Source organism: Heterodontus francisci, chromosome 34 (genome assembly GCF_036365525.1).
Source record: "Heterodontus francisci isolate sHetFra1 chromosome 34, sHetFra1.hap1, whole genome shotgun sequence".
Lineage (NCBI taxonomy): Eukaryota > Metazoa > Chordata > Chondrichthyes > Heterodontiformes > Heterodontidae > Heterodontus > Heterodontus francisci.
In genome coordinates this window covers 16,328,184-16,352,954 of record NC_090404.1, presented here as the reverse complement: position 1 = coordinate 16,352,954, position 24,771 = coordinate 16,328,184, and the positions used below count along the sequence as shown (strand labels likewise).

The window sequence follows — 24,771 nt, the reverse complement described above, 5'->3', positions numbered from 1 at the left end:
TTGGTGTGTAAGTGTGTGTTAGTGAGTGTGTGTCAGTGTGTGTTGGTGTGTAGGTGTCTAAGTGTGTTAGTGATTGTGTGTGTCAGTGTGGGTTGGTGTGTAGGTGTGTCAGTGTGTTACTGAGTGTGTGTGTCAGTGTGTGTTGATGTGTAAGTGTGTATTAGTGAGTGTGTGTGTGTCAGTGTGTGTTGGTGTGTAACTGTGTGAGTGTGTGTGTCAGTGGGTGCTGATGTGTAGGTGTGTGTAAGTGAGAATGTGTGTCAGTGTGCATTGGTGTGTAGTTGTGTAGTTGTGTAAGTGTGTTCATGATTGTGTGTGTCAGTGTGTGTTGGCGTGTAGGTGTGTTTTAGTGAGTGTGTGTGTCAGTGTGTGTTGGGGGGTCAGTGTGTAAGTGTGTTACTGAGCGTGTGTGTCAGTGTGTGTAGCTGTGTAAGTGTGTGTTAGTGATTGTGTGTGTTGGTGTGTAGGTGTGTAAGTGAGTAAGTGAGAGTGAGTAAGTGAGTGTGTGTGTCAGTGTGTGTAGGTGTGTGTTAGTGAGTATGTGTAGGTGTGTGTTAGTGAGTGTGTGTTTCGGTGTGGAAGTGTGTGTTAATGATTGTGTGTGTTGGTGTGTAGGTGTGTTAGTGAGCCTGTGTGTCAGTGTCTGTTGGTGGGTAGGTGTGTAAGTGCATGTTAGTGATTGTGTGTGTTGGTGTGTAGGTGTGTTAGTGAGTGTGTGTGTTGGTGTGTAGGTGTGTAAGTGTGTGTTAGTGAGTGTGTGTGTCACTGTGTGTTGGCATGTAGGTGGGTGTTAGTGATTGTGTGTGTTGGTGTGTAGGTGTGTAAGTGTGTGTTAGTGAGTGTGTGTGTCACTGTGTGTTGGCATGTAGGTGGGTGTTAGTGATTGTGTGTGTTGGTGTGTAGGTGTGTAAGTGTGTGTTAGTGAGTGTGTGTGTCAGTGTGTGTTGGTGTGTAAGTGTATTAGTCGTGTGTGTGTCAGTGTGTGTTGGCATGTAGGTGTGTGTTAGTGATTGTGTGTGTTGGTGTGTAAGTGTGTGTTAGTGAGTGTGTGTGTCACTGTGTGTTGGTGTGTAGGTGTGTAAGTGTGTTAGTCGTGTGTGTGTTGGCGTGTAGTTGTGTCATTGTGTTAGTCGTGTTTGTGTCTGTGTGTGTTGGCATGTAGGTGTGTGTTAGTGATTGTGAGTGTTGGTGAGTAGGTTTGTAAGTGTGTTAGTAGTGTGTGTCAGTGTGCGTTGGCGTGTAGGTGTGTGTTAGTGAGTGTATGTGTCAGTGTGTGTTGGTGAGTAGGTGTGTAAGTGTGTTAGTAGTGTGTGTCAGTGTGTGTTGGCATGTAGGTGTGTAAATGTGTTAGTGAGTGTGCGTGTCAGTGTGTGTTGGTGTGTAAGTGTGTATTAGTGATCATGTGTGTTGGTGTGTATGTGTGTAAGTGTGCTTGTGAGTGTCTGTCAGTGTGTGCAGGTGTGTGTCAGTGTGTGTTGGTGTGTAGGTGTGTGTGTAGGGGTAGGCAGTGGCGTAGTGGTATCATCACTGGACTAGTAACACAGAGACCCAGGGTATTTCTCTGGGTACATGGGTTCGATTCCCACCAGAGCAGAAGGTGGAATTTGAATTTAATTAATAAATCTGGAATTAAAAGCTAGTCTAATGATGGCCTTGAAACCACTGTCGATTGTTGTAAAAACCCATCTGGTTCACTAATGTCTTTTAGGGAAGGAAATCTGCTGTCCTTACCTGGTCTGGCCTACATGTGACTCCAGACCCACAGCAATGTGGTTAACTCTTACATGCCCTCTGAAATGGCCTAGCAAGCCACTAAGTTGTATCTCACCGCTACAAAGTCTATAAAAAGGAATGAAACCGGACGGACCACCCGGCATCGACCTGGGCACCGGAAACGACAACAGCAAACCCAGCCCTGTCAACCTGCAAAGTCCTCCTTACTAACATCTGGGGGCTTGTGTCAAAGTTGGGAGAGCTGTCCCACAGACTAGTCATGCAACAGCCTGACATAGTCAGACTCACAGAATCATACCTTACAGACAATGTCCCAGACACTGCCATCACCATCCCCGGGTACGTCCTGTCCCACTGGCAGGACAGACCCAGCAGAGGTGGTGGCACAGTGGTATACAGTAGGGAGGGAGTTGCCCTGGGAGTCATCAACATCGACTCTGTACCCCATGAAGTCTCATGGCATCAGGTCAAACATGGGCAAGGTAACCTCCTACTGATTACCACCTACTGCCCTCCCTCAGCTGATGAGTCAGTACTCCTCCATGTTGAACAGCACTTGGAGGAAGCCCTGAGGGTGGCGAGGGCACAGAATGTACTCTGGGTGGTGGACTTCAATGTCTATCTCCAAGAGTGGCTCAGCAGCTCCACTACTGACCGGGCTGGCCGAGTCCTAAAGGACATAGCTGCTAGACTGGGTCTGCGGCAGGTGGTGGGGGAACCAACACGAGGGAAAAACATAATTGACCTTGTCCTCACCAATCTGCCTGCTGCAGATGCTTCTGTCCATGACTGTATTGGTAGGAGTGACCACCGCACAGTCCTTGTGGAGACGAAGTCCCGCCTTCACATTGAGGATACCGTCCATCGTGTTGTGTGGCACTATCACCGTGCTAATGGGATAGATTTCGAACAGATCTAGCAAAGCAAAACTGGGCATCCATGAGGCACTGTGGGCCATCAGCAGCAGCAGAATTGTACTCAGCCACAATCTGTAACCTCATGGCCCGGCATATCCCCCACTCTACCATTACCATCAAGCCAGGAGACCAACCCTGGTTCAATGAAGAGTGCAGGAGGCCATGCCAGGAGCAGCACCAGACATACCTCAAAATGAGGGGTACACCTGGTGAAGCTACAACACAGGACTATCTGCGTGCCAAACTGCGTAAGCAGCATGTGATAGACAGAGCTAAGCGATCCCATAACCAACGGATCAGATCTAAGCTCTGCAGTCCTGCCACATCCAGCCGTGAATGGTGGTGGACAATTAAACAACTAACTGGAGGAGGTGGCTCAACAAATATCCCCATCCTCGATGATGGGGGAGCCCAGCAGATCAGTGCGAAAGATAAGGCTGAAGCATTTGCAACAATCTTCAGCCAGAAGTGCCGAGTTGATGATCCATCTCAGCCTCCTCCTGAAGTCCCCAGCATCACAGATGCCAGGCTTCAGCCAATTCGATTCACTCCGCGTGATATCAAGAAACGACTGAAGGCACTGGATACTGCAAAGGCTATGGGCCCTGACAATATTCCAGCAATAGTACTGAAGACCTGTGCTCCAGAACTTTCCGCGCCCCTAGCCAAGCTGTTCCAGTACAGCTACAACACTGGCATCTACCCTGCAATGTGGAAAATTGCCCAGGTATGTCCTGTACACAAAAAGCAGGACAAATCCAACCCGGCCAGTTACCACCCCATCAGCCTACTCTCAATCATCAGTAAAGTGATGGAAGGTCTCATTGACAGTGCCATCAAGTGGCACTTGCTTAGCAATAACCTGCTCAGTGACGCTCAGTATGGATTCCGTCAGGGCTACTCAGCTCCTGACCTCATTACAGCCTTGGTCCAAACATGGACAAAAGAGCTGAACTCAAGAGGTGAGGTGAGAGTGACTGCCCTTGACATCAAGGCAGCATTTGACAGAGTATGGCATCAAGGAGCCCTAGCAAAACTGAGGTCAATGGGAATCAGGGGGAAAACCCTCCGTTGGCTGGAGTCATACCGAGTGCAAAGGAAGATGGTTGTGGTTGTTGGAGGTCAATCATCTGAGCTCCGGGACATTAGTGCAGGAGTTCCTCAGGGTAGTGTCCTAGGCCCAACCATCTTCAGCTGCTTCATCAATGACCTTCCTTCAATCATAAGGTCTGAAGTGGGGATGTTCGCTGATGATTGCACAATGTTCAGCACCATTCGTGACTCCTCAGATACTGAAGCAGTCCGTGTAGAAATGCAGCAAGACCTGGACAATTTCCAGGCTTGGGCTGATAAGTGGCAAGTAACATTCACGCCACACAAGTGTCAGGCAATGACCATCTCCAACAAGAGAGAATCTAACCATCTCCCCTTGACATTCAACGGCATTACAATCACTGAATCCCCCACTATCAACATCCTGGAGATTACCATTGACCAGAAACGGAACTGGAGTAGCCATCTCAATACCGTGGCTACAAGAGCAGGTCAGAGGCTAGGAATCCTGAGGCGAGTAACTCACCTCCTGACTCCCCAAAGCCTGTCCACCATCTACAAGGCACAAATCAGAAGTGTGATGGAATACTCTCCACTTGCCTGGATGGGTGCAGCTCCAACAACACTCAAGAAGCCCGACACCATCCAGGACAAAGCAGCCCACTTGATTGGCACCCCATCTACAAACATTCACTCCCTCCACCACCGACGCACAGTGGCAGCAGTGTGTACCATCTACTAGTTGCACTGCAGCAATGCACTAAGGCTCCTTAGACAGCACCTTCCAAACCCGCGACCTCTACCAACTAGAAGGACAAGGGCAGCAAATACATGGGAACACCATCACCTACAAGTTCCCCTCCAAGTCACACACCATTCTGACTTGGAACTATATCGCCGTTCCTTCACTGTCACTCACTGTTAGGAACTCCCTTCCTAACAGCACTGTGGGTGTACCTACCCCACATGGACTGCAGCGATTCAAGAAGGCAGCTCACCACCACCTTCTCAAGGGCAATTAGGGATGGGTAATAAATGCTGGCCTGGCCAGCGATGCCCACTTCCCATGAATGAATAAAAAAAAGTGTGTTCGTGATTGTGTGTGTCGATGTGGGTTGGTGTGTAGGTGTGTGTGTGTGTGTTGGTGTGTAGGTGTGTCAGTGTGTTACTGAGCGTGTGTGTCAGTGTGTGTAGGTGTGTTAGTGATTGTGTGTGTTGGTGTGTAGGTGTGTGTTCGTGAGTGTGTGTGTTGGTGTGTAAGTGTGTTACGAAGTGTGTGTGCTGGGTGTGTAGGTGTGTTAGTGAATGTGTGTGTCAGTGTGTGCTGTTGTGTAGGTGTGTTTTAGTGAGTGCGTGTGTCAGTGTGTGTTGGTGTGTAACTGTGTGCTAGTGAGTGTGTGTGTCAGTGTGGGTTGGTGTGTAAGTGTGTGTTCGTGAGTGGGTCTGTCAGTGTGTGTGGGTGTGTAAGTGTGTGAGTATGTGTGTCAGTGGGTGCTGGTGTTCAGGTGTGTAAGTGTGTTAGTGATTGTGTGTGTCAGTGGGTGTTGGTGTACAGGTGTGTTTTAGTGACTGTGTGAGTCAGTGTGTGTTGGGGTATCAGTGTGTAAGTATGTTACTGAGCGTGTGTGTCAGTGTGTGTTGGTGTGTAGCTGTGTAAGTGTGTGTTAGTGATTGTGTGTGTGTTGGTGTGTAGATATGTAAGTAAGTAAGTGTGTGTGTGTGTCAGTGTGAGTTGGTGTGCAAGTGTGTGTTATTGAGCATGTGTGTCAATGTGTGTTGGTGTGTAAGTGTGTGTTAGTGAGTGTGTGTGTCAGTGTGTGTGTCAGTGTGTGTTGGTTTGTAAGTGTGTGTTAGTGAGTGCGTATGCCAGTGTGTGTTGGTGTGTAAGTGTGTGTTAGTGAGTGTGTGTGTTGGTGTGTAGGTGTCTGTTAGCGAGTGTGTGTCAGTGTGTGTTGGTGTGCAGGTGTGTGTGTGTTAGTGAGTGTGTGTAGGTGTGTGTTAGTGAGTGTATGTGTCAGTGTGTGTAGGTGTGTTGGTGTGTAAGTGTGTGTTAGTGAGTTTGTGTGTCAGTCTGTGCTGGTATGTAAGTGTGTGTTAGTGAGCATGTGTGTGTGTGTGTCAGTGTGGGTTGCTGTTTAGGTGAGTGTTAATGAGTGGGTATGTCAGTGTGTGCTGGCGTGTAAGTGTATCAGTGGGTGCTGGTGTGTAGATGTGTGTTACTGAGTGTGTGTGTCAGTGTGTGTTGCTGTGTAGGTGTGTAAGTGTGTTACTGAGTGTGTATGTTGCTGTGCAGGTGTGTAAGTGTGTTACTGAGTGTGTGTTGGTGTGCAAGTGTGTTACCAAGTGTGTGTTGTTGTGTAAGTGTGTTACTGAGTGTGTGTGTCAATGTGTGTTGGTGTGTAGATGTGTAAGTGTGTTAATGAGTGTGTCTGTCAGTGTGTGTTGGTGTTTAATTGTGTTACTGAGTGTGTGTTGGTGTGTAGATGTGTAAGTGTGTTACTGAGTGTGTGTGTCAGTGTGTGTTGGAGTGTAGGTGTGTAAGTGTGATACCGAGTGTGTGTGTCAGTGTGCGTTGGTGTGTAGGTGTGTGTCAGTGTGTGTTGGTGTGCAGGTGTGTGTCAGTGTGTGTTGGTGTGCAAGTGTGCAAGTGTGTGCAGATTAGATGCTGTGCACTAAATGCGCCTCCAGCACCGAGTGAATGAAGGACAGTCCAGGAATCATTAACCCACGGGATCCTCCCTTGTGCCTGCAGAGACTGCTCACAATGCTCCCCACGGAGAAGGAGCTTGCGAAGATCCGCAACACCCAGCAAGCCAGCCCACACCTGCCCCTAGGCCCAGCTGAGCAGTTCCTTCTAACACTGGCCTCCGTCAATGAGCTACCTGCAAGACTGCAGCTCTGGTCGTTCAAGATGGAGTATGAAACAATGGAAAAGGTGGGGTCGACACAGAGCTTCAAACGGTGTGATGGTGGCGGGAGAGCTGAGGGATGGAGAGTGAGAGCACGGAGTGTTACAGTGAGGGGTGTGGGATATATCAGAGAGTGTTACAGTGAGGGGTGTGGGATATATCAGAGAGTGTGACAGTGAGGGGTGTGGGATGTATCAGAGAGTGTTACAGTGAGGGGTGTGGGATATGTCAGAGAGTGTTACAGTGAGGGGTGTGGGTTATCAGAGAGTGTTACAGTGAGGGATGTGGGATATATCAGAGAGTGTTACAGTGAGGGGTGTGGGTTATCAGAGAGTGTTACAGTGAGGGGTGTGAGATATATCAGAGAGTGTTACAGTGAGGGATGTGGGATATATCAGAGAGTGTGACAGTGAGGGGTGTGGGATATGTCAGAGAGTGTTACAGTGAGGGGTGTGGGATATGTCAGAGAGTGTTACAGTGAGGGGTGTGGGTTATCAGAGAGTGTTACAGTGAGGGGTGTGGGATATATCAGAGAGTGTTACAGTGAGGGGTGTGGGATATATCAGAGAGTGTTACAGTGAGGGATGTGGGATATATCAGAGAGTGTTACAGTGAGGGGTGTGGGATATATCAGAGAGTGTTACAGTGAGGGATGTGGGATATATCAGAGAGTGTTACAGTGAGGGATGTGGGATATATCAGAGAGTGTGACAGTGAGGGGTGTGGGATGTATCAGAGAGTGTTACAGTGAGGGGTGTGGGATATGTCAGAGAGTGTTACAGTGAGGGGTATGGGATATATCAGAGAGTGTTACAGTGAGGGGTGTGGGATATGTCAGAGAGTGTTACAGTGAGGGGTATGGGATATATCAGAGAGTGTTACAGTGAGGGGTGTGGGATATGTCAGACAGTGTTACAGTGAGGGGTGTGGGTTATCAGAGAGTGTTACAGTGAGGGGTGTGGGATATATCAGAGAGTGTTACAGTGAGGGGTGTGGGATATGTCAGAGAGTGTTACAGTGAGGGGTGTGGGTTATATCAGAGAGTGTTACAGTGAGGGGTGTGGGTTATATCAAAGAGTGTTACAGTGAGGGGTGTGGGATATGTCAGAGAGTGTTACAGTGAGGGGTGTGGGTTATATCAGAGAGTGTTACAGTGAGGGATGTGGGATATGTCAGAGAGTGTTACATTGAGGGGTGTGGGATATATCAGAGAGTGTTACAGTGAGGGATGTGGGATATATCAGAGAGTGTTACAGTGAGGGGTGTGGGATATGTCAGAGAGTGTTACAGTGAGGGATGTGGGATATATCAGAGAGTGTTACAGTGAGGGGTGTGGGATATGTCAGAGAGTGTTACAGTGAGGGGTGTGGGTTATATCAGAGAGTGTTACAGTGAGGGGTGTGGGATATATCAGAGAGTGTTACAGTGAGGGATGTGGGATATATCAGAGAGTGTTACAGTGAGGGGTGTGGGATATATCAGAGAGTGTTACATTGAGGGGTGTGGGATATATCAGAGAGTGTTACAGTGAGGGGTGTGGGTTATATCAGAGAGTGTTACAGTGAGGGGTGTGGGATATATCAGAGAGTGTTACAGTGAGGGGTGTGGGTTATATCAGAGAGTGTTACAGTGAGGGGTGTGGGATATATCAGAGAGTGTTACAGTGAGGGGTGTGGGATATATCAGAGAGTGTTACAGTGAGGGATGTGGGATATATCAGAGAGTGTTACAGTGAGGGGTGTGGGATATATCAGAGAGTGTTACAGTGAGGGGTGTGGGTTATATCAGAGAGTGTTACAGTGAGGGGTGTGGGATATATCAGAGAGTGTTACAGTGAGGGGTGTGGGGTATATCAGAGAGTGTTACAGTGAGGGATGTGGGATATATCAGAGAGTGTTACAGTGAGGGGTGTGGGATATATCAGAGAGTGTTACAGTGAGGTGTGTGGGATATATCAGAGAGTGTTACAGTGAGGGATGTGGGATATATCAGAGTGTGTTACAGTGAGGGGTGTGGGATATATCAGAGAGTGTTACAGTGGGGGTGTGGGATATATCAGAGAGTGTTACAGTGAGGGGTGTGAGATATATCAGAGAGTGTTACAGTGAGGGATGTGGGATATATCAGAGAGTGTTACAGTGAGGGGTGTGGGATATATCAGAGAGTGTTACAGTGAGGGGTGTGGGATATATCAGAGAGTGTTACAGTGAGGGGTGTGGGATATATCAGAGAGTGTTACAGTGGGGGTGTGGGATATATCAGAGAGTGTTACAGTGAGGGGTGTGAGATATATCAGAGAGTGTTACAGTGAGGGGTGTGGGTTATATCAGAGAGTGTTACAGTGAGGGGTGTGGGTTATATCAGAGAGTGTTACAGTGAGGGGTGTGGGATATATCAGAGAGTGTTACAGTGAGGGGTGTGGGATATATCAGAGAGTGTTACAGTGAGGGGTGTGGGTTATATCAGAGCTATTCCTATGTGCCCTGTTCTAATGTTCTGTCCATCGGTTTTTAGGACATTGCGGTGCCCCTGTTTAACCTGAAGCTGGCGATGGAACAACTGGCCGGCAACAGGACCTTCCACTGTATCTTAGCAACGCTGCTGGCTATTGGGAACTTCCTGAATGGCGTAAATGTAAGAGAACATTGACTTATCTGCCGTCACGGTCCTCTTCCTGTTTGTCGCGTGAAAACAGGACGTGTGCTAGCTCATGATTCTGCTTTGCCAGTGAATATTAATTTGAATTTTGTGCTCAGCAATGTCCCTGAGGTCACGACAGTCCCAGCTGGTTTTCCCAGGACAGGTACAGCACAGGGTTAGATACAGAGTAAAGCTCCCTCTACACTGTCCCCATCAAACACTCCCAGGACAGGTACAGTACGGGGGTTAGATACAGAGTAAAGCTCCCTCTACACTGTCTCCATCAAACACTCCCAGGACAGGTACAGTACGGGGGTTAGATACAGAGTAAAGCTCCCTCTACACTGTCTCCGTCAAACACTCCCAGGACAGGTACAGCACTGGGATTGGCTGCCCACTGATTTGGGAGCCTGAGTGCATCAACGAGGTGCAGCTGAGAGTGCCGGTGGCAGTTGGAGGTTGCAGAGGTGGAGAGAGGAGCTACACTGAGCAAGGGAGAGCTTCTACAAACAAGCAGAGGAAAACTCCAACAACAATCACCTTTAAAAGAGAAGAAAGTGACATTCTTTTTTTGTTGGAAACAAGGCTTTGTCTGGAGGTGGGTGCTGAACACCAGTAATTTACTTTGGACTGTTGGGGGAGGAACAAGTGGCTGGAACAACAAGGGGTGGGGCTGCCAATTCAACAGGAGTCTGTGCTGCTGCAAAAGCACACAGGGAAGCTCCCTCCCCACCCCAATTGCCAAGCCTGGGTCAGCTGAAGCTGCCCAGCTAAACAAACGGAAGGGGATAGATAGTGCCTGGGCAGCTTCAGCTGACCCAGGTGAAGACGACTCCCCCAACCAGAAGACCGGAAGACCAACTTCAAAGACTGTTTTAAGTGTACTGTGAGCACCACCTCCAGAAAGCAAGTCATCCCTTCCAGCCTGCCTTTGCCTCTCCTCTATTACCTCAGCCTCTCCACTAACCTGTTGTTTGTTTGTTTGTCTTTTCAAATTTTTCTGTGAATCTGTTATTTAGTGTGCAAGTCCACAATTTGGGGTGGGTTTAGCTCTTGGACCCATGGCAAGCCCTTCATCACCGGTGGCGGGGCCCTCTACTACCTACGCAGCTGCAGCTTCTGTGGCTGCCCACGTGGCCCCGTCACCCTTTAAATTATTGACATGCAGCCATGGGGTGAAGAGCTATCCCCACCCCAACATGTCTATTGAGGCCTGCGTTAAGGCAATGGCCGTGGTTGTCGGCCCCTCGGCCATTGTTGCGGCCTCAAAGATGTATGGGAAGGCTGTGTTCTTTTTGAAGACCGAGCGGGCGGTGTCCCTGGCCCTGAGTAAAGGGCTCACTGTGGGGGGGACCTTCCTGCCAGTGGACCCTCTGGGGGCCACTGCGCATCGGATAATGTTGTCCAACGTCCCACCCTTCATTCCCAGTGAGCTCCTCCTCCCCCACCTGCACCATCTGGGGGAGGTGAGGTCGGGGATCACCCCAGTCCGGCTTGGTCTTCGGGAGCACAGCCTCCAACATGTCTACTCCTTCCGCCGCCAGTTATTTATGCAGCTGGCGCGGGAGGAGGACACGGAGGGCCAATTTAATGTGGAGTTCCAGGGGACGGCCTACCGCGTCTTTTGGACCTCGGACGGGGCGCGGTGCCACGTCTGCAAGGGGGTGGGGCATGTTCGGAAGAACTGCCCCAACCTCCCGGCCGCCAGCTCCACCTCGGCGGCCCAGAGTGGTTCCACAGCACCTCCTCCCACTCCCCCCGCACATCCAACAGACACCGCTCAGTCGGTTCCGGAGGCTGTGGTTTTCACAGCCTCTGGCGGGGAGGGGAGCGTCCGTCCGAGCGGAAGGAAGACGCGGGGAAAAAAGAAACATCGTGAGGCGCGTCCCCTGGACACTTTGACTCAACCCGAGCCTGAGCTCAGCCCAAAGCCCATTCCCATGGAATCCACCTGTCCCAGGGCTGGGCTCAGGCCCAGGGTGACGAAAAAAGGAAAAAAGGGTGCGGAGGCGGAGGCCTCTGATGACATGGAGGTCTCTGAGTCTCCGCGCCCAAGTGCGAAAAAGAGGAGAAGGCACCCCTCCACAGAAATAACACAGGGCCCTGAGGTGCAGGGCCCATCTGTTGGAGGGGAGCTGCCTCCTGTTTCTGGTCCTCAGGTGCCCCCTACCGCCACCACCAAGGCTGCAAAGTCCGGGCAGGTGCTCCCTATTCCTCAGGATGGAGGGGAGGGGATGGCCCCGGTACGTGAGGCCCCTCCTGAAGGAGTAAGTGGGGCCCTGCTTGTGGTGGGGGAGCCTGGGGAAACCGCCCATTCCGCCACTGCTACTGGGTCGGGTGTCCTGAATGAAGGGGAGGGCGAGGCCCCAGAGGGCTGGGCCTCCCAGCCGGAGTCCACCACCAACCAGGAGACACCCGACCCAGTTATAACTGAGAATGCTGCCCCATCTGCTGGGCCTGTGGGTGCTGGCGGAGCGGGAGATGGCCTCCTCTCGCCGCCTCCAGTCTCGGCTCCGGCTGGTTTCCCGGAGTCCGGAACTTCTGTCTCCCCTGGACCAGTCATTGGCCTGGGGATGGAGGTGGAGGGGGGTCCTGAACCGCTGGTGCCTACAGGCTCCAGTTTCACAATAGAACCCAGAGAGGACTCCTCCGCCATCGATCCTGGGGGTGGGATCGTGACGGAGGCGGGACCAGCTGGCGCGGCCGGGACGTCCGCCCCACAGTGTGTGGTGGGTGTGTCGGCCGCTGGCGGTGACGACCCGGAGGAGGATGGGGATTCGGTGCGGGGCACGGAGGATGATCTTGATTCCATCGCCAGTGAGGTGGTGGAGTCCCTCGTGCCTCCCACCGAATCTCCTCTCATCCCCACGGCGGAACTCCGGGATTTCCTCGCGGCTTGCAGAGGTTGCCGCAATAAAGTTCAGCTGGCCCTCGACCGTTGGTCGAATCTGGCGCTGATCATCCAGTCCGTCCGTGCCGCCCTTAAGATAGCGGGCAAGCGCGCGGACGTGAAACTGGTTGAGAGGCGCCGTTTTAATGTGTTCCTCAATGGGTTGCTGGGGGAGTGGAGGGCCAGGTGCACTTCCACTCCCTCCTCACAGTGAGCTGTTGGTGACGGGTTTTACGTACCTTTGACATGAAGATAACCATAGCCAGCCTCAACATCAACGGCAGCAGAGGGGCTCACCGCAGATTTCACAATCTCTCAGTCCTTAGGGAAGGGAGATACGCGGTGAGCTTTCTGCAGGAAACCCACACCGTTCCGGGAGACGAAGCCACCTGGCTCCTGGAGTGGCAGGGTGGGGTCTACATGAGTCACCTCACCCCTATTTCTAGTGGGGTGGCTATCTTGTTGGCCCCGACTTTTCAGCCGGAGATCTTGGGGGTCAAGGAGCTAGTGCCGGGCCGCTTGCTCCACCTCGCCGTTCGCCTGGGTAGCGTGCCGCTCCACTTTGTGAACGTGTACGCGCCCAGGCCCGGCGCTTTGCAAGCGCGCTTCTTTGAAGAAGTGTCCGCTCTCTTGAGCTCCATCGATAGCGGCGAGTGCATCATCCTCGGGGGGGATTTTAACTGCACCCTCGAGGTGGGGGATCGCTCCGGTCCCCAGCGCGGCCAAGCGTCGGTGGAGAAGTTGAGGGGACTGATCAGCTCCCTTAACTTGGTGGACGTCTGGCGGAATCTCCATCCCGACTCCAGCGCCTTCACGTGGAGGTCTGGAGGAGGGGGGTCGCGAATCGACCGCCTCTACATTTCGCAGGCGTACGTCTCCCGCGTCTCGGCGGCCTCCATGCGGCTGGTGCCGTGCTCGGACCACCGCCTGGTGTGGGCGGAGTTCACTCCGCTCCGCACGTGGGCGGGGTCCGCGTACTGGCACTTTAACAACCGGCTGCTGGAGGACGTGCGATTTCGGGACTCGTTCTGTCGATTCTGGGCCGACTGGAGAAGGAAGCAGGGGGGCTTCCCCTCCTTGAGGCTATGGTGGGATGTGGGCAAGACTCACATCCGCGTCTTCTGTCAGGAGTACGCGAAGGGGTCGACCAAGAGGCGTGAAGCCGAAGTCGGGCGCCTTGAGAGGGAGGTGCTCGACTTGGAATCCCGCCTCGGTCATGCCGTCGCGGACCCGGCCCTGTGGCAGGCGTACAAAGAGAAGAAGGGCGCGCTGAGGAACCTGCAGCTCATAGGGTCCCGAGGCGCGTACGTGAGGTCGCGGATCCAGAACCTGGAAGATTTGGACCGCGCCTCACCCTTCTTCTACTCGCTGGAAAAATGGCGGGGGGTCCGTAAGCAGCTCGTCGAGCTGCTGGCCGACGACGGATCCTCCATCACGGATCCGGAGGGAATGGGCCTCCTGGTCCGGACGTATTACAGTGCGTTGTTCTCTCCGGATCCGTCCAGCGAGGATGCGCGCAGAGTTTTGTGGGAGGACCTGCCGCAGGTCAGCCCGGAGGGCGCCGACGGATTGGAGGCTCCGCTCACGTTGGCGGAGCTGACTGGCGCCCTCCACCAGCTCTCGAGGGGCAAATCCCCAGGGCTGGATGGGTTGACCGTGGAGTTCCTCAGGGTGTTCTGGGACGTCCTGGGGGACGATTACGCGCGGGTCCTGGGGGAAAGCCTGGCGACCGGGGAGATGCCCCTCTCGTGGCGCAGGGCGGTCATCGTCCTGCTGCCGAAGAGGGGCGATCTCCGCCTGCTTAAAAACTGGCGTCCGGTCTCCCTCCTCAGCACGGATTATAAGATCTTTGCCCGGGCTATGTCTACCCGCCTGGGCTCCGTGCTGGCCCACATGATCCACCCCGACCAGTCCTACACGGTCCCGGGCCGGTCCATCCAGGACAACATCCACCTGGTCCGGGACCTGATCCATCTTTCCCAGAGGACTGGTCAGTCGGTCGCCTTTCTCTCCCTCGATCAGGAGAAGGCGTTCGACAGGGTGGATCACGATTACCTTTTCGGGACTCTGCGCGCTTTCGGACTCGGGCCGCATTTCGTGGCCCGGGTCCGACTTTTATACGCCGCCGCAGAGTGTCTAGTCAAAGTTAACGGGTCCTTGACGGCGCCCCTTCGATTTGGGAGAGGAGTGCGTCAGGGATGCCCCATGTCCGGCCAATTGTATACCATCTGTGTGGAGCCCTTCCTGTGCCTGCTTCGCAGGAGGTTGACGGGATTGGCTCTGCGCGAGCCGGCCATGCGGGTCGTCCTCTCGGCTTACGCCGACGACGTGCTCCTCGCAATCACAGATCCCGTTGACTTGCGGAGGATGCGCGACTGCCAGCAGACCTTTTCTGCCGCGTCCTCCGCGAGGATCAATTGGGAGAAATGTTCCGGACTCCTGGTTGGTCAGTGGCGGGTGGACTCCCTGCCGGAGGAGATGACACCTTTTGCGTGGAGCACCACGCACCTCCTCTATCTGGGAGTCCACCTTAGCCCCGCTGAGGAAGCCTGGCCGGCAAACTGGCAGGAGTTGGAGGCGAAAGTCACCGCTCGGCTGGGGCGCTGGACAGGACTGCTCCGAGTGCTTTCCTACAGGGGCCGAGCGTTGGTCATAAACCAACTGGTGGCCTCCATGCTGTGGTACCGGTTGGTCACTTTGGCCCCGCCCCCTGTATTTGCCACCAAGATCCAGAAGAAACTCGTCGATTTCTTCTGGGGCAAGAGGAAACACTGGGTCTCTGCCGCGGTCCTGAGTCTCCCGATCGAGGAGGGCGGTCAGTCGCTGGTGTGCGTCCGCACCCAGGCTGCGACTCTCCGCCTTCGGACCCTGCAGAGATACCTGTACGTCGAGCGTCCTCCCAGATGGTGTGCGCTGGCGACGTATTTTTTCCGCCAGTGTCACTGCCTTCAAGACGACACGCAGCTCCCGGTGGAGTCCGTTAGCCGCGCCTCTCTGAGGGAGTTGCCTGTCTTTTACCGGGATCTTTTCCGAGTCTGGAACATGGTCGCCTCCAGTCAGGGCGCTCCCCCGCCGGCGGAGGAGAGCGCCTCGGCTGTCCGGGCGGCCGACTCCGGGGACGGTCCGGCGGGCGGAGGAGTAGCCGAAACCCCCGGGACGCCCCTCACTGCGGGTGGCGAGGGGGCTCGGGAGTGCGGAGCGATCCCGGCCGAGCTGACCCCCGCTGGGCCGGAACTGCTCATCGGACCCAGGCCCCGAAACCCTCCTCGGGAGCCGGTCCCGCACAACCCGAGCCGCCTCTCGGGAATGCCCTCCGTGCCATTCCAATCGGCGCGGAGGGGTTTCCTGTACGGGCTGCTCCTGCACACTCTCCACTTCCTCGCCCTCGTCAGCCGGCCGGACACGCCCTGGCGGTCCGCGTTGCCATCTGGCGGCGAGGGGAAACCCCGATGGAGGTCTCTCTACGCGGGAGTCCTCCCCCTTTACATCGGGGACCTGGGGTGGAGGGTGCTGCACAGAGCAGTCCCGTGCAATAGGCTTTTAAGTAGGTTCACGGACTCCCAGGCCAGCTGTACTTTCTGCGGCCTGGACGAGTCCGTGTTCCACATTTATACGGAGTGTGCGAGGTTGCAGCCCCTATTTGAGTATCTGAAGGGGCTGCTCCTCAAATTCTGGCTGCACTTCAGTCCCACGCTCCTGATCTTTGGGCACCCGGTGCGGAGGGGCTCGGGCCGGGAGGAGGATCTCCTCGTCGGTCTGCTCCTGGGCCTGGCCAAGGTGGCAATTCACAGGTCCAGGTTGCGGGCCGTCGAGGGTTCCGTCCTCCCCGATTGCCTGCCCCTCTTCCGCGGTTACGTTCGCGCCCGGGTGTCCCTGGAAAAGGAGCATGCGGTGTCCGCCGGTACGCTTGAGGCCTTCCGCGACCGGTGGGCACCGCAGGGACTGGAGTGCATCGTCGACGCCGAGAATGGCATTTTAATTTGAGTTTTTTGTTTATTTATCTGTTTTAATAAAGTTATTTTAAAACTGTAAATATGTACATAAAGGGGGCCTGAGGGATAAAGGCCCCCTCGATGTGAAAAATATAAAAGGGGCCTGGGGTATAAAGGTCACCTTGTGGAAAAAAAAACAAAAAAAAAAAAACGGGGGGTTAGATACAGAGTAAAGCTCCCTCTACACTGTCCCCCATCAAACAAAAAAAAAAAAAAACGGGGATTGGCTGCTCTCTGATTTGGGATCCTGAGTACATCAACGAGGTGCAGCTGACTGTGGCTGAGTGCAGAGGTTGGAGGCTGCAGGCTGTGTGACTGCTGCAAGAGGGAGACTCAAACTGAAACAAAAGTTTTTTCCAAATTTCAACAAAGGAAGGAAGGCAAAGAACTGGAAGCTCTTTTTGTGAGTTTGTTTTATCCTGAAGTCTTTTTCATTGATTGTTGGGGGTGGGGGAAAGAAGAGACCTGAAGACCTTGGGTGGGGCTGTATTGTTCAATAGGGAGCTCCTGTGTTTAACATCTTTGGATAGGGAGCTCCCTCCCCACCCCAACTACTAAGCCTGGGACAGCTGGAGCTGCCCAGGTGAAGAGACTTATTATCTGAACATCGAAGGAGGCGTGTGCCTGGGCAGCTTACAGCTGACCCAGGTGAAGACATCACCCCACCCCCCCCTCCCAACTGGAAGACCAGCTACAAGACTTGTGCAATACTAACAAAGACTGATTCCTCTTGGCCTTCCTCTCCCTCAGCCTTTTCCCCTGTGCTACATCCTTTAAGTGTTACATTTTTGATTTATTGTATTTGCTCTTTTCTTTTTTTTTGCTCTCAACAAAGTGCCTGTAACTCTTCTACCCCATGACTTCTCAGTCCTCTCCGGTGGCAGGGCCCTCCTATGCTGCAGCAGCTGCGACAGCTGCTCCTGTGGCCCCGTCACCATTTAAAATCTTATCAAAGCATGGGGAGAAGAGTTACACCCATCCTAATATGACTATTGACGCTTGTGTTAAGGCAATGGCCGTGGTTGTCAGCCCCTCGGCCATTGATGCAGCCTCAAAGATGTATGGGAAGGCTGTGTTCTTCCTGAAGACCGAGCGGGCTGTGTCCCTCGCCCTAAGTACGGGGCTCACAGTGGGTGGGATTTTCCTGCCAGTGGACCCTCTGGGGGCCACTGCACATCGGGTAACCTTGTCGAACGTCCCACCCTTCATTCCTGATGAGCTCCTCCTCCCCCACCTACACCATCTGGGGGAGGTGAGGTCAGGGATCACCCCGGTCACGCTCGGTCTTCGGGAGCACAGCCTCCGACATGTCTACTCCTTCCGCCGCCAGCTATTCATGCAGTTGGCGCGGGAGGCGGTCTTGGAGGGCCACTTCAGTATAGAGTTCCAGGGGACGGCCTACCGCGTCTTTTGGACCTCGGACGGGGCGCGGTGCCACGTCTGCAAGGGGGTGGGGCATGTTCGTAAGAACTGCCCCAACCTCCCGGCCGCCAGCTCCACCTCGGCGGCCCAAGGTGGTTCCACAGTACCTCCTCCCACTCCCCCAACACATCCAATAGACACCGCTCAGTCGGTTCCGGGGGCTGTGGTTTTCACAGCCTCGGGCGGGGAGGGGAGCGTTCGTCCGAGCGGAAGGAAGACGCGGGGAAAAAAGAAACATCATGAGGCGCGTCCCCTGGACACTTTGACTCAACCCGAGCCTGAGCTCAGCCCAAAGCCCATTCCCATGGAATCCACCTGTCCCAGGGCTGGGCTCAGGCCCAGGGTGACTAAAAAGGAAAAAAAGGGTGTGGAGGCGGAGGCCTCTGATGACATGGAGGTCTCTGAGCCTCCGCTCCCCAGTGGGAAAAAGAGGAGAAGGCACCCCTCCACAGAAATAACACAGGGCCCTGAGGTGCAGGGAGGTGCGTCCTCCCAGATGGTGTGCGCTGGCGACGTATTTTTTCCGCCAGTGTCACTGCCTTCAAGACGACACACAGCTCCCGGTGGAGTCCGTTAGCTGCGCCTCTCTGAGGGAGTTGCCTGTCTTTTACCGGGATCTTTTCCGAGTCTGGAACATGGTCGCCTCCAGTCAGGGCGCTCCCCCGCCGGCAGAGGAGAGCGCCTCGGCTGTCCGGGCGGCCGACTCCGGGGACGGTCCGGCGGGCGGAGGAGTAGCCGAAACCCCCGGGACGCCCCTCACTGCGGGTGGCGAGGGGGCTCGGGAGTGCGGAGCGATCCCGGCCGAGCTGACCCCCGCTCGGCCGGAACTGCTCATCTGACCCAGGCCCCGAAACCCTCCTCGGGAGCCGGTCCCGCACAACCCGAGCCGCCTCTCGGAAATGCCCTCCGTGCCATTCCAATCGGCGCGGAGGGGTTTCCTGTACGGGCTGCTCCTGCACACTCTCCACTTCCTCGCCCTCGTCAGCCGGCCGGACACGCCCTGGCGGTCCGCGTTGCCATCTGGCGGCGAGGGGAAACCCCGATGGAGGTCTCTCTACGCGGGAGTCTTCCCCCTTTACATCGGGGACCTGGGGTGGAGGGTGCTGCACAGAGCAGTCCCGTGCAATAGGCTTTTAAGTAGGTTCACGGACTCCCAGGCCACCTGTACTTTCTGCGGCCTGGACGAGTCCGTGTTCCACGTTTACACGGAGTGTGCGAGGTTGCAGCCCCTATTTGAGTACCTGATGGGGCTGCTCCTCAAATTCTGGCTGCACTTCAGTCCCACGCTCCTGATCTTTGGGCACCCGGTGCGGAGGGGCTTGGGCCGGGAGGAGGATCTCCTCGTCGGTCTGCTCATGGGCCTGGCCAAGGTGGCAATTCACAGGTCCAGGTTGCGGGCCGTCGGGGGGTCCGTCCTCCCCGATTGCCTGCCCCTCTTCCGCGGTTACGTTCGCGCCCGGGTGTCCCTGGAGAAGGAGCACGCGGTGTCCGCCGGTGCGCTTGAGGCCTTCCGCGACCGGTGGGCACCGCAGGGACTGGAGTGCATCGTCGACGCCGAGAATGGCATTTTAATTTGAGTTTTTTGTTGATTTATCTGGTTTTAATAAAGTTATTTTAAAACTGTAAATATGTACATAAAGGGGGGCCTGAGGAATAAAGGCCCCCTCGATGTGAAAAATATAAAAGGGGCCTGGGGTATAAAGGCCACCTTAAAAAAAAACGGGCGTTAGATACAGAGTAAAGTTCACTCTACAAAAAAAAATTAAAAAAAAAAAAAAACAGGGGTTAGAGACAGAGTAAAGCTCCCTCGACACTGTCCCCATCAAACACTCCCAGGACAGGTACAGCTCGGGGTTAGAAAAGAAAATGGGATTGGTCTGGGACTGGAGTCACTTTTCGGACCAGACAAAGGGCGGTTGGTTTCCTTTCCCTCTCGGGACACCAACTTGATTTTCCCATGCGCCAACAACTTCATGATAACATTTTTCTGCATCAGGATATCTATTTCCGAGATAATTAATTACAATTTCAATTTTCAGTCTGCTGCATGGTGATTTCAATTTATGTTCTCGGGATCATTAATCCTGGCCTCGGGATCAGTATTCCCGGTCACAGGGTCAGTGATCCTGGCATCGGGATCAGTGATCCTGGCCTCGGGATCATTAATCCTGGCCTCGGGATCAGTATTCCCGGTCACAGGGTCAGTGATCCTGGTCTCGGGATCAGTATTCCTGGCCTCGGGATCAGTATTCCCGGTCACAGGGTCAGTGATCCTGGCATCGGGATCAGTATTCCTGGCCTCGGGATCAGTATTCCCGGCCTCGGGTTCAGTAATCTCGGCAACAGTGATCCAGACCTCGGCATCAGTGATCCAGGACTCGGGATCAGCAATCCTGGCCTCGGGAGGCCTCGGGATCAGTGATCCTGGCCTCGGGATCAGTTAATCCTGGCCTCGGGATCAGTTAATCCTCGTCTGAGGATCAGTATTCCTGGCCTCGGGATCAGTATTCCCGGTCACAGGGTCAGTGATCCTGGCCTCGGGATCAGTATTCCTGGCCTCGGGATCAGTATTCCTGGCCTCGGGATCAGTAATACAGACCTCGGGATCAGTATTCCTGCCCTCGGGATCAGTATTCCCGGTCACAGGGTCAGTGATCCTGGCCTCGGGATCAGTATTCCTGGCCTCGGGATCAGTATTCCTGGCCTCGGGATCAGTTAATCCTGGCCTCGGGATCAGTTAATCCTCGTCTGAGGATCAGTTCATCCTGGCCTCGGGATCAGTTCATCCTGGCCTCGGGATCAGTGATCCTCATCTGAGGATCAGTATTCCTGGCCTCGGGATCAGTAATACAGACCTCGGGATCAGTATTCCTGCCCTCGGGATCAGTAATACAGACCTCGGGATCAGTATTCCTGGCCTCGGGATCAGTATTCCTGGCCTCGGGATCAGTAATCCTGCCCTCGGGATCAGTAATCCTGCCCTCGGGATCAGTAATCCAGACCTCGGGATCAGTATTCCTGGCCTCGGGATCAGTGATCCTGCCCTCGGGATCAGTGATCCTCATCTGAGGATCAGTATTCCTGGCCTCGGGATCAGTATTCCTGGCCTCGGGATCAGTAATACAGACCTCGGGATCAGTAATACAGACCTCGGGATCAGTATTCCTGGCCTCGGGATCAGTAATCCAGTTTGCTGGACGAGTCCTCTCGGCCTGTGGATTATGTGCCCAGTACCATAACCTTGACATGACCCTAACCTCGGGCCTGGTTTGCAGGCTTGAGGCCTGGAGTGTATCCTGCTGCCGGAGGAGGGATTGGGACTGACCCAGCCCACGCTGTCGGCGTCTGAACCTCTCGGACTGTTTCCCTTTGCCCAGGCTGTTGTTTTCTTCGTCCCTGCTGCAGGCGAAGGGGTTTGAGCTGAGCTACCTCGAGAAAGTGCCGGGGGTGAAGGACACGGTTCACAAGCGGCCTCTGCTCCACCACGCCTGCTCCATTATCATGCAGAGCTTCCCTGACACCACTGACCTGTACTCGGAGATCACAGCCGTCACTCAGTCGGCCAAGGTAAACCTCGTCGTCTCTCCCTCGGCCACCCTCTCTTCCTTGATCCGTCTATCGCCCGTCTGTCTCGTTGTTCTAGGTCCGCCTTACGTCAAGTTAACTCTCTATTCGCCTCTCCCCGCTTCTCATTCCCTTTCTGCCTCCTTCCCGCTCCGTGGGCCGGGATTTTACGGGGCGGGATAGGCCGACTGCGGCCTTCCCGCCCAGAGGCCAATTGAGGCCGTTGAGTGGCCTTTTTTTTTTTTGGTTATTCGTTTGTGGGTCGTGGGCGTCACTGGCAAGACCGGCATTTGTCGCCCGTCCCTAACTGCCCTCGACAACTGAGTGGCTCGCTGGGCCATTTCAGAGGGCAGTTCAGAGTCAACCACATTGCTGTGGGCCTCGAGTCACATGTAGGCCAGACCGGGTAAGGACAGCAGATTTCCTTCTCTAAAGGACATCGGTGAAGCAGATGGGGTTTTTTATACAACGATCGACAATGTAACGGCCAGTTATGGGACCTCCTCCCGGCAGGGGGGAGGGGGGTGTCCCTCTGCCTCATGGGGAGGATGCCTTGTAAAACGAGGCGCCCTCCCTCCCTTGAAAGGGGAGGGGGGGGCGGTGTCCCTCCTCCACGGGCAATTTGTGGCACATGAAGGACCCCCCACCCGGAACCAATTCACCCCCTGGGAGCACCTCTCCCCCAAGTGGGCTGCAAGACCACCACCACACCACACCTACTCTTGCTGGGGCCTCCCGGACAGGCTCTGGAGACCCCGCCTCAACTGCCTTCCATCCGGGGATCCACCACAGGGCCTGGGTCCGAGGCCTCTGCAGTACCCTCTGATTGGCTGGCAGTTCTTGGAGGCGGGATTCCCGCCTTTAAGGGGTTCCGGGATTTCACCTCCTGAAACTTTGAAAAATACCGGAAGATTGCTCCGGCGGGGTTTCCCCCCCTTCTCCCCCACCTCCTACACAAAATCCAGCCCTGGCTCTCTCTCTCTCTCTCTCTCTCTCTTTCTCCCCTCTCTCACTATCTCTCTCTCTACTTCTGTCTCCCTGTCTCGTTCCCTCTCTCTCTGTCTTTTTTCTCTCTGTCTCTCTCTCTCGCTAAGCACCGCCTCGATTTTAAAATTCTCATCCCTGTTTTCAACTCCCTCCGTGGCCTCGCCTCCCTCCCTATCTCTGTAACCTCCTCCAGCCTCACGACCCTCCGAGATCTCCGAGCCCTCCTCCAATTCCGGCCTCTCGAGCGTCCCCCGATTTTAATCGCTCCACCATTGGCGGCTGTGCCTTCAGCTGCCTGGGCCCCGAGCTCTGGAATTCCCTCCCTGAACCTCTCCGCCTCTCTGCACCCCACTCTCTCCTCCTTTAAGACGTTCCTTTAAAACCGACGACCTTGACCGAGCTTTTGGTCACCTGACCTAATATCTTCTTATGTCAAATTATGTTTGATAATCGCTCCTGTGAAACACCTTGGGACACTGGATAAATCCACTTTGTTGTTGTTGTCTCTGCCTCTGCCATCTACGCCTTCCCTCACTCTTTTTCTGTCTCTCCTCCCTCTTTCTCTTCTCCTTCTGCCCATCACATCATGCCACACACTGTGAGACCCTCTCTCTCTCTTTCCTATATCTCCCTCCCTCAACACGGCCGACTCCATGTTCCTCTACGTGTTACACTTTGGCATCGTAGGGGGTTAACCTTTGCCCTCTCTTTCTCTGACCCTCTACCCATCAAGCCACACCATGTCACGCCACATGCTGAGAGACCCCCCCCTCCCCGGCGGGGGGGGGGGGGGTTAACCTTTGCCCTCTCTGCCATCTCAGGTTGACTTCACCCAACTCCAGACCGAACTGACACAACTGGAGCACAACTGCAAGGCAGCATGGGACCACCTGAAGGCCATCGCCAAGAGAGACGGCAGTCCGGTCTTCAAAAGCAAGACTCCAGCCTTCCTGCACGAGTGTGTCCAGCGGATCATCATCCTGAAAGCAGTCCAGAGGCGGATAAGGAACAGGTAGGCGCGTGACAGTTCATGTCCCCTCCTCATCGCCTTTTGGGATGTTGAGCCTTGGAGGCCGACTCCCCGGTAGGCTGAGGCCTACTTGAATTGGCGACCAATTTCAAAGGCCTGTCGGATTTTGAAGTGTTTTCAAGCCTACTTTTTTTTTTTCCAAGCGCTTTGCAGCCCGATGAAGTACTTCTGAGGTGGGGTCGCTGTTGTGAGGTAGGAAAAGCAGCAGCCTACTTCCGCACAGCAAGATCCCACAGACAGCAATGTGATCAGTGACCAGGTATTTGGCGGAACTGGCTGAGGGAGAGATATTGGTCACAGGGCGCCGAGGGGGAACACCCGCCGCCCCCCTGCCCCCTCCTCCAATAGTGGCCGTGGGATCTTTCCCCTCCCCCTGTGAGGGCTGGTGAGGCGCTCGGTTTTAACCTCTCCTCCAAAAGTCCCTGCAGCTCTCCCTCAGCAGCAGGAGTGTTGGGCCTAGACAGGAGTTTGTGGGTCCCCCCTCCCCCCCCCCCCCCACCCCGAGGTGGGGTCAGAGGGCCCGTTGCCAAGCCTCTTCCTGCTGCCACCAGGATCTCATAAGTAGCGAGGGAGGGTTGCCTCCGCCACGCGACGAGGGCGCCTCGTAAAATGAGGCTCCCTTCCTGTGGGATCGAGGGAGGGGTTTCCCTCCCTCCTGGGCAATCTGTGGCCCATGGAGGACCCCCCGCCGGCCAAACCTACAACTCCGTGGTTCTCCCTTCCCCCCGAACCTCACACGCCTACTCGCCAGGGCCTTACTTCCCCCACCCCCCCCACACCCTCTTCACCCCCACCCCCCCCTCTCCCAAACAGTGGGATCTTTGATATCGCCCGACAGGGCAGACGGAGCCTCAGTTTTAACGTCCCATCTGAAAGACGGCACCTCCGACAGTGCAGCGCTCCCTCGGTCCTGCACTGGGGCCTCAAGTCCTTGAGTGGGAACTGAGCCCATAACCGTGCGCCTCCGAGGCATGAGTAAGCTGACATTAGTACGGGGACGGATGATGGATTTCGCTGAACCGAATGGGCCTCCCTCTGCCCGAGTTGCCTTCTGAGCTTGTGAGTAGTTTCCGCCCCTCTCTGCCCCCCCCCCCCCACCGCAAAACAACCGCCTCCCCCCTACTGAGAGAGAGGAGACCTTCGTCGCCCTCTGCCCGGGTCTGGGTCTGATTCTGTGTGGGGAAGGATGGGGACGCGGTGAAAGGTCATTGAGTCAGTAAAGTGGGTCCCATGCCGCCCCCTCTCCTTCCATTGCAGGTTCCACTCTTTCCTCCTGTACTTCGGCTACCCGAGCTCCAGCGTTCGGAAGATGACGGTCGGCAAGTTCTGTAAGCTCATCAGTGACTTCGCCCTGGAGTATCGCACGACCCGGGCCCTGCTCCTGCAGCAGAAGGAGAGGCAGGAGAGGGAGAAGGAGAGACTGCAGCAAGAGGTTTGTCACAGTGTGTGTGGGGGGGGAGGAAGAATGTGTGTCAGAGGGCGTAGTGGAGAGAGAGAGAGAGACAGGCAGAGAGACAGATGGAGAGGCAGAGAGACAGATGGAGGGGCAGAGAGAGAGATGGAGGGGCAGAGAGACAGATGGAGGGGCAGAGAGACAGATGGAGGGGCAGAGAGAGATGGAGAGGCAGGGAGA

General features: G+C 54.8%; 1 protein-coding gene across 1 annotated transcript in view; it reads left to right on the top strand.

The window, feature by feature from the left end:
- Nucleotides 1–24,771, top strand: part of LOC137348672 (FH1/FH2 domain-containing protein 3-like) — a 55,372-nt gene that overhangs the window by 29,947 nt on the left and 654 nt on the right. Inside the window, exons 3-7 of the mRNA XM_068013931.1 lie at nt 6,457–6,639; nt 9,128–9,247; nt 20,963–21,124; nt 22,930–23,120; nt 24,396–24,570. Of these exons, the coding sequence (XP_067870032.1) occupies nt 6,457–6,639; nt 9,128–9,247; nt 20,963–21,124; nt 22,930–23,120; nt 24,396–24,570 (831 nt within the window). The remainder of the gene's footprint in view (nt 1–6,456; nt 6,640–9,127; nt 9,248–20,962; nt 21,125–22,929; nt 23,121–24,395; nt 24,571–24,771) is intronic.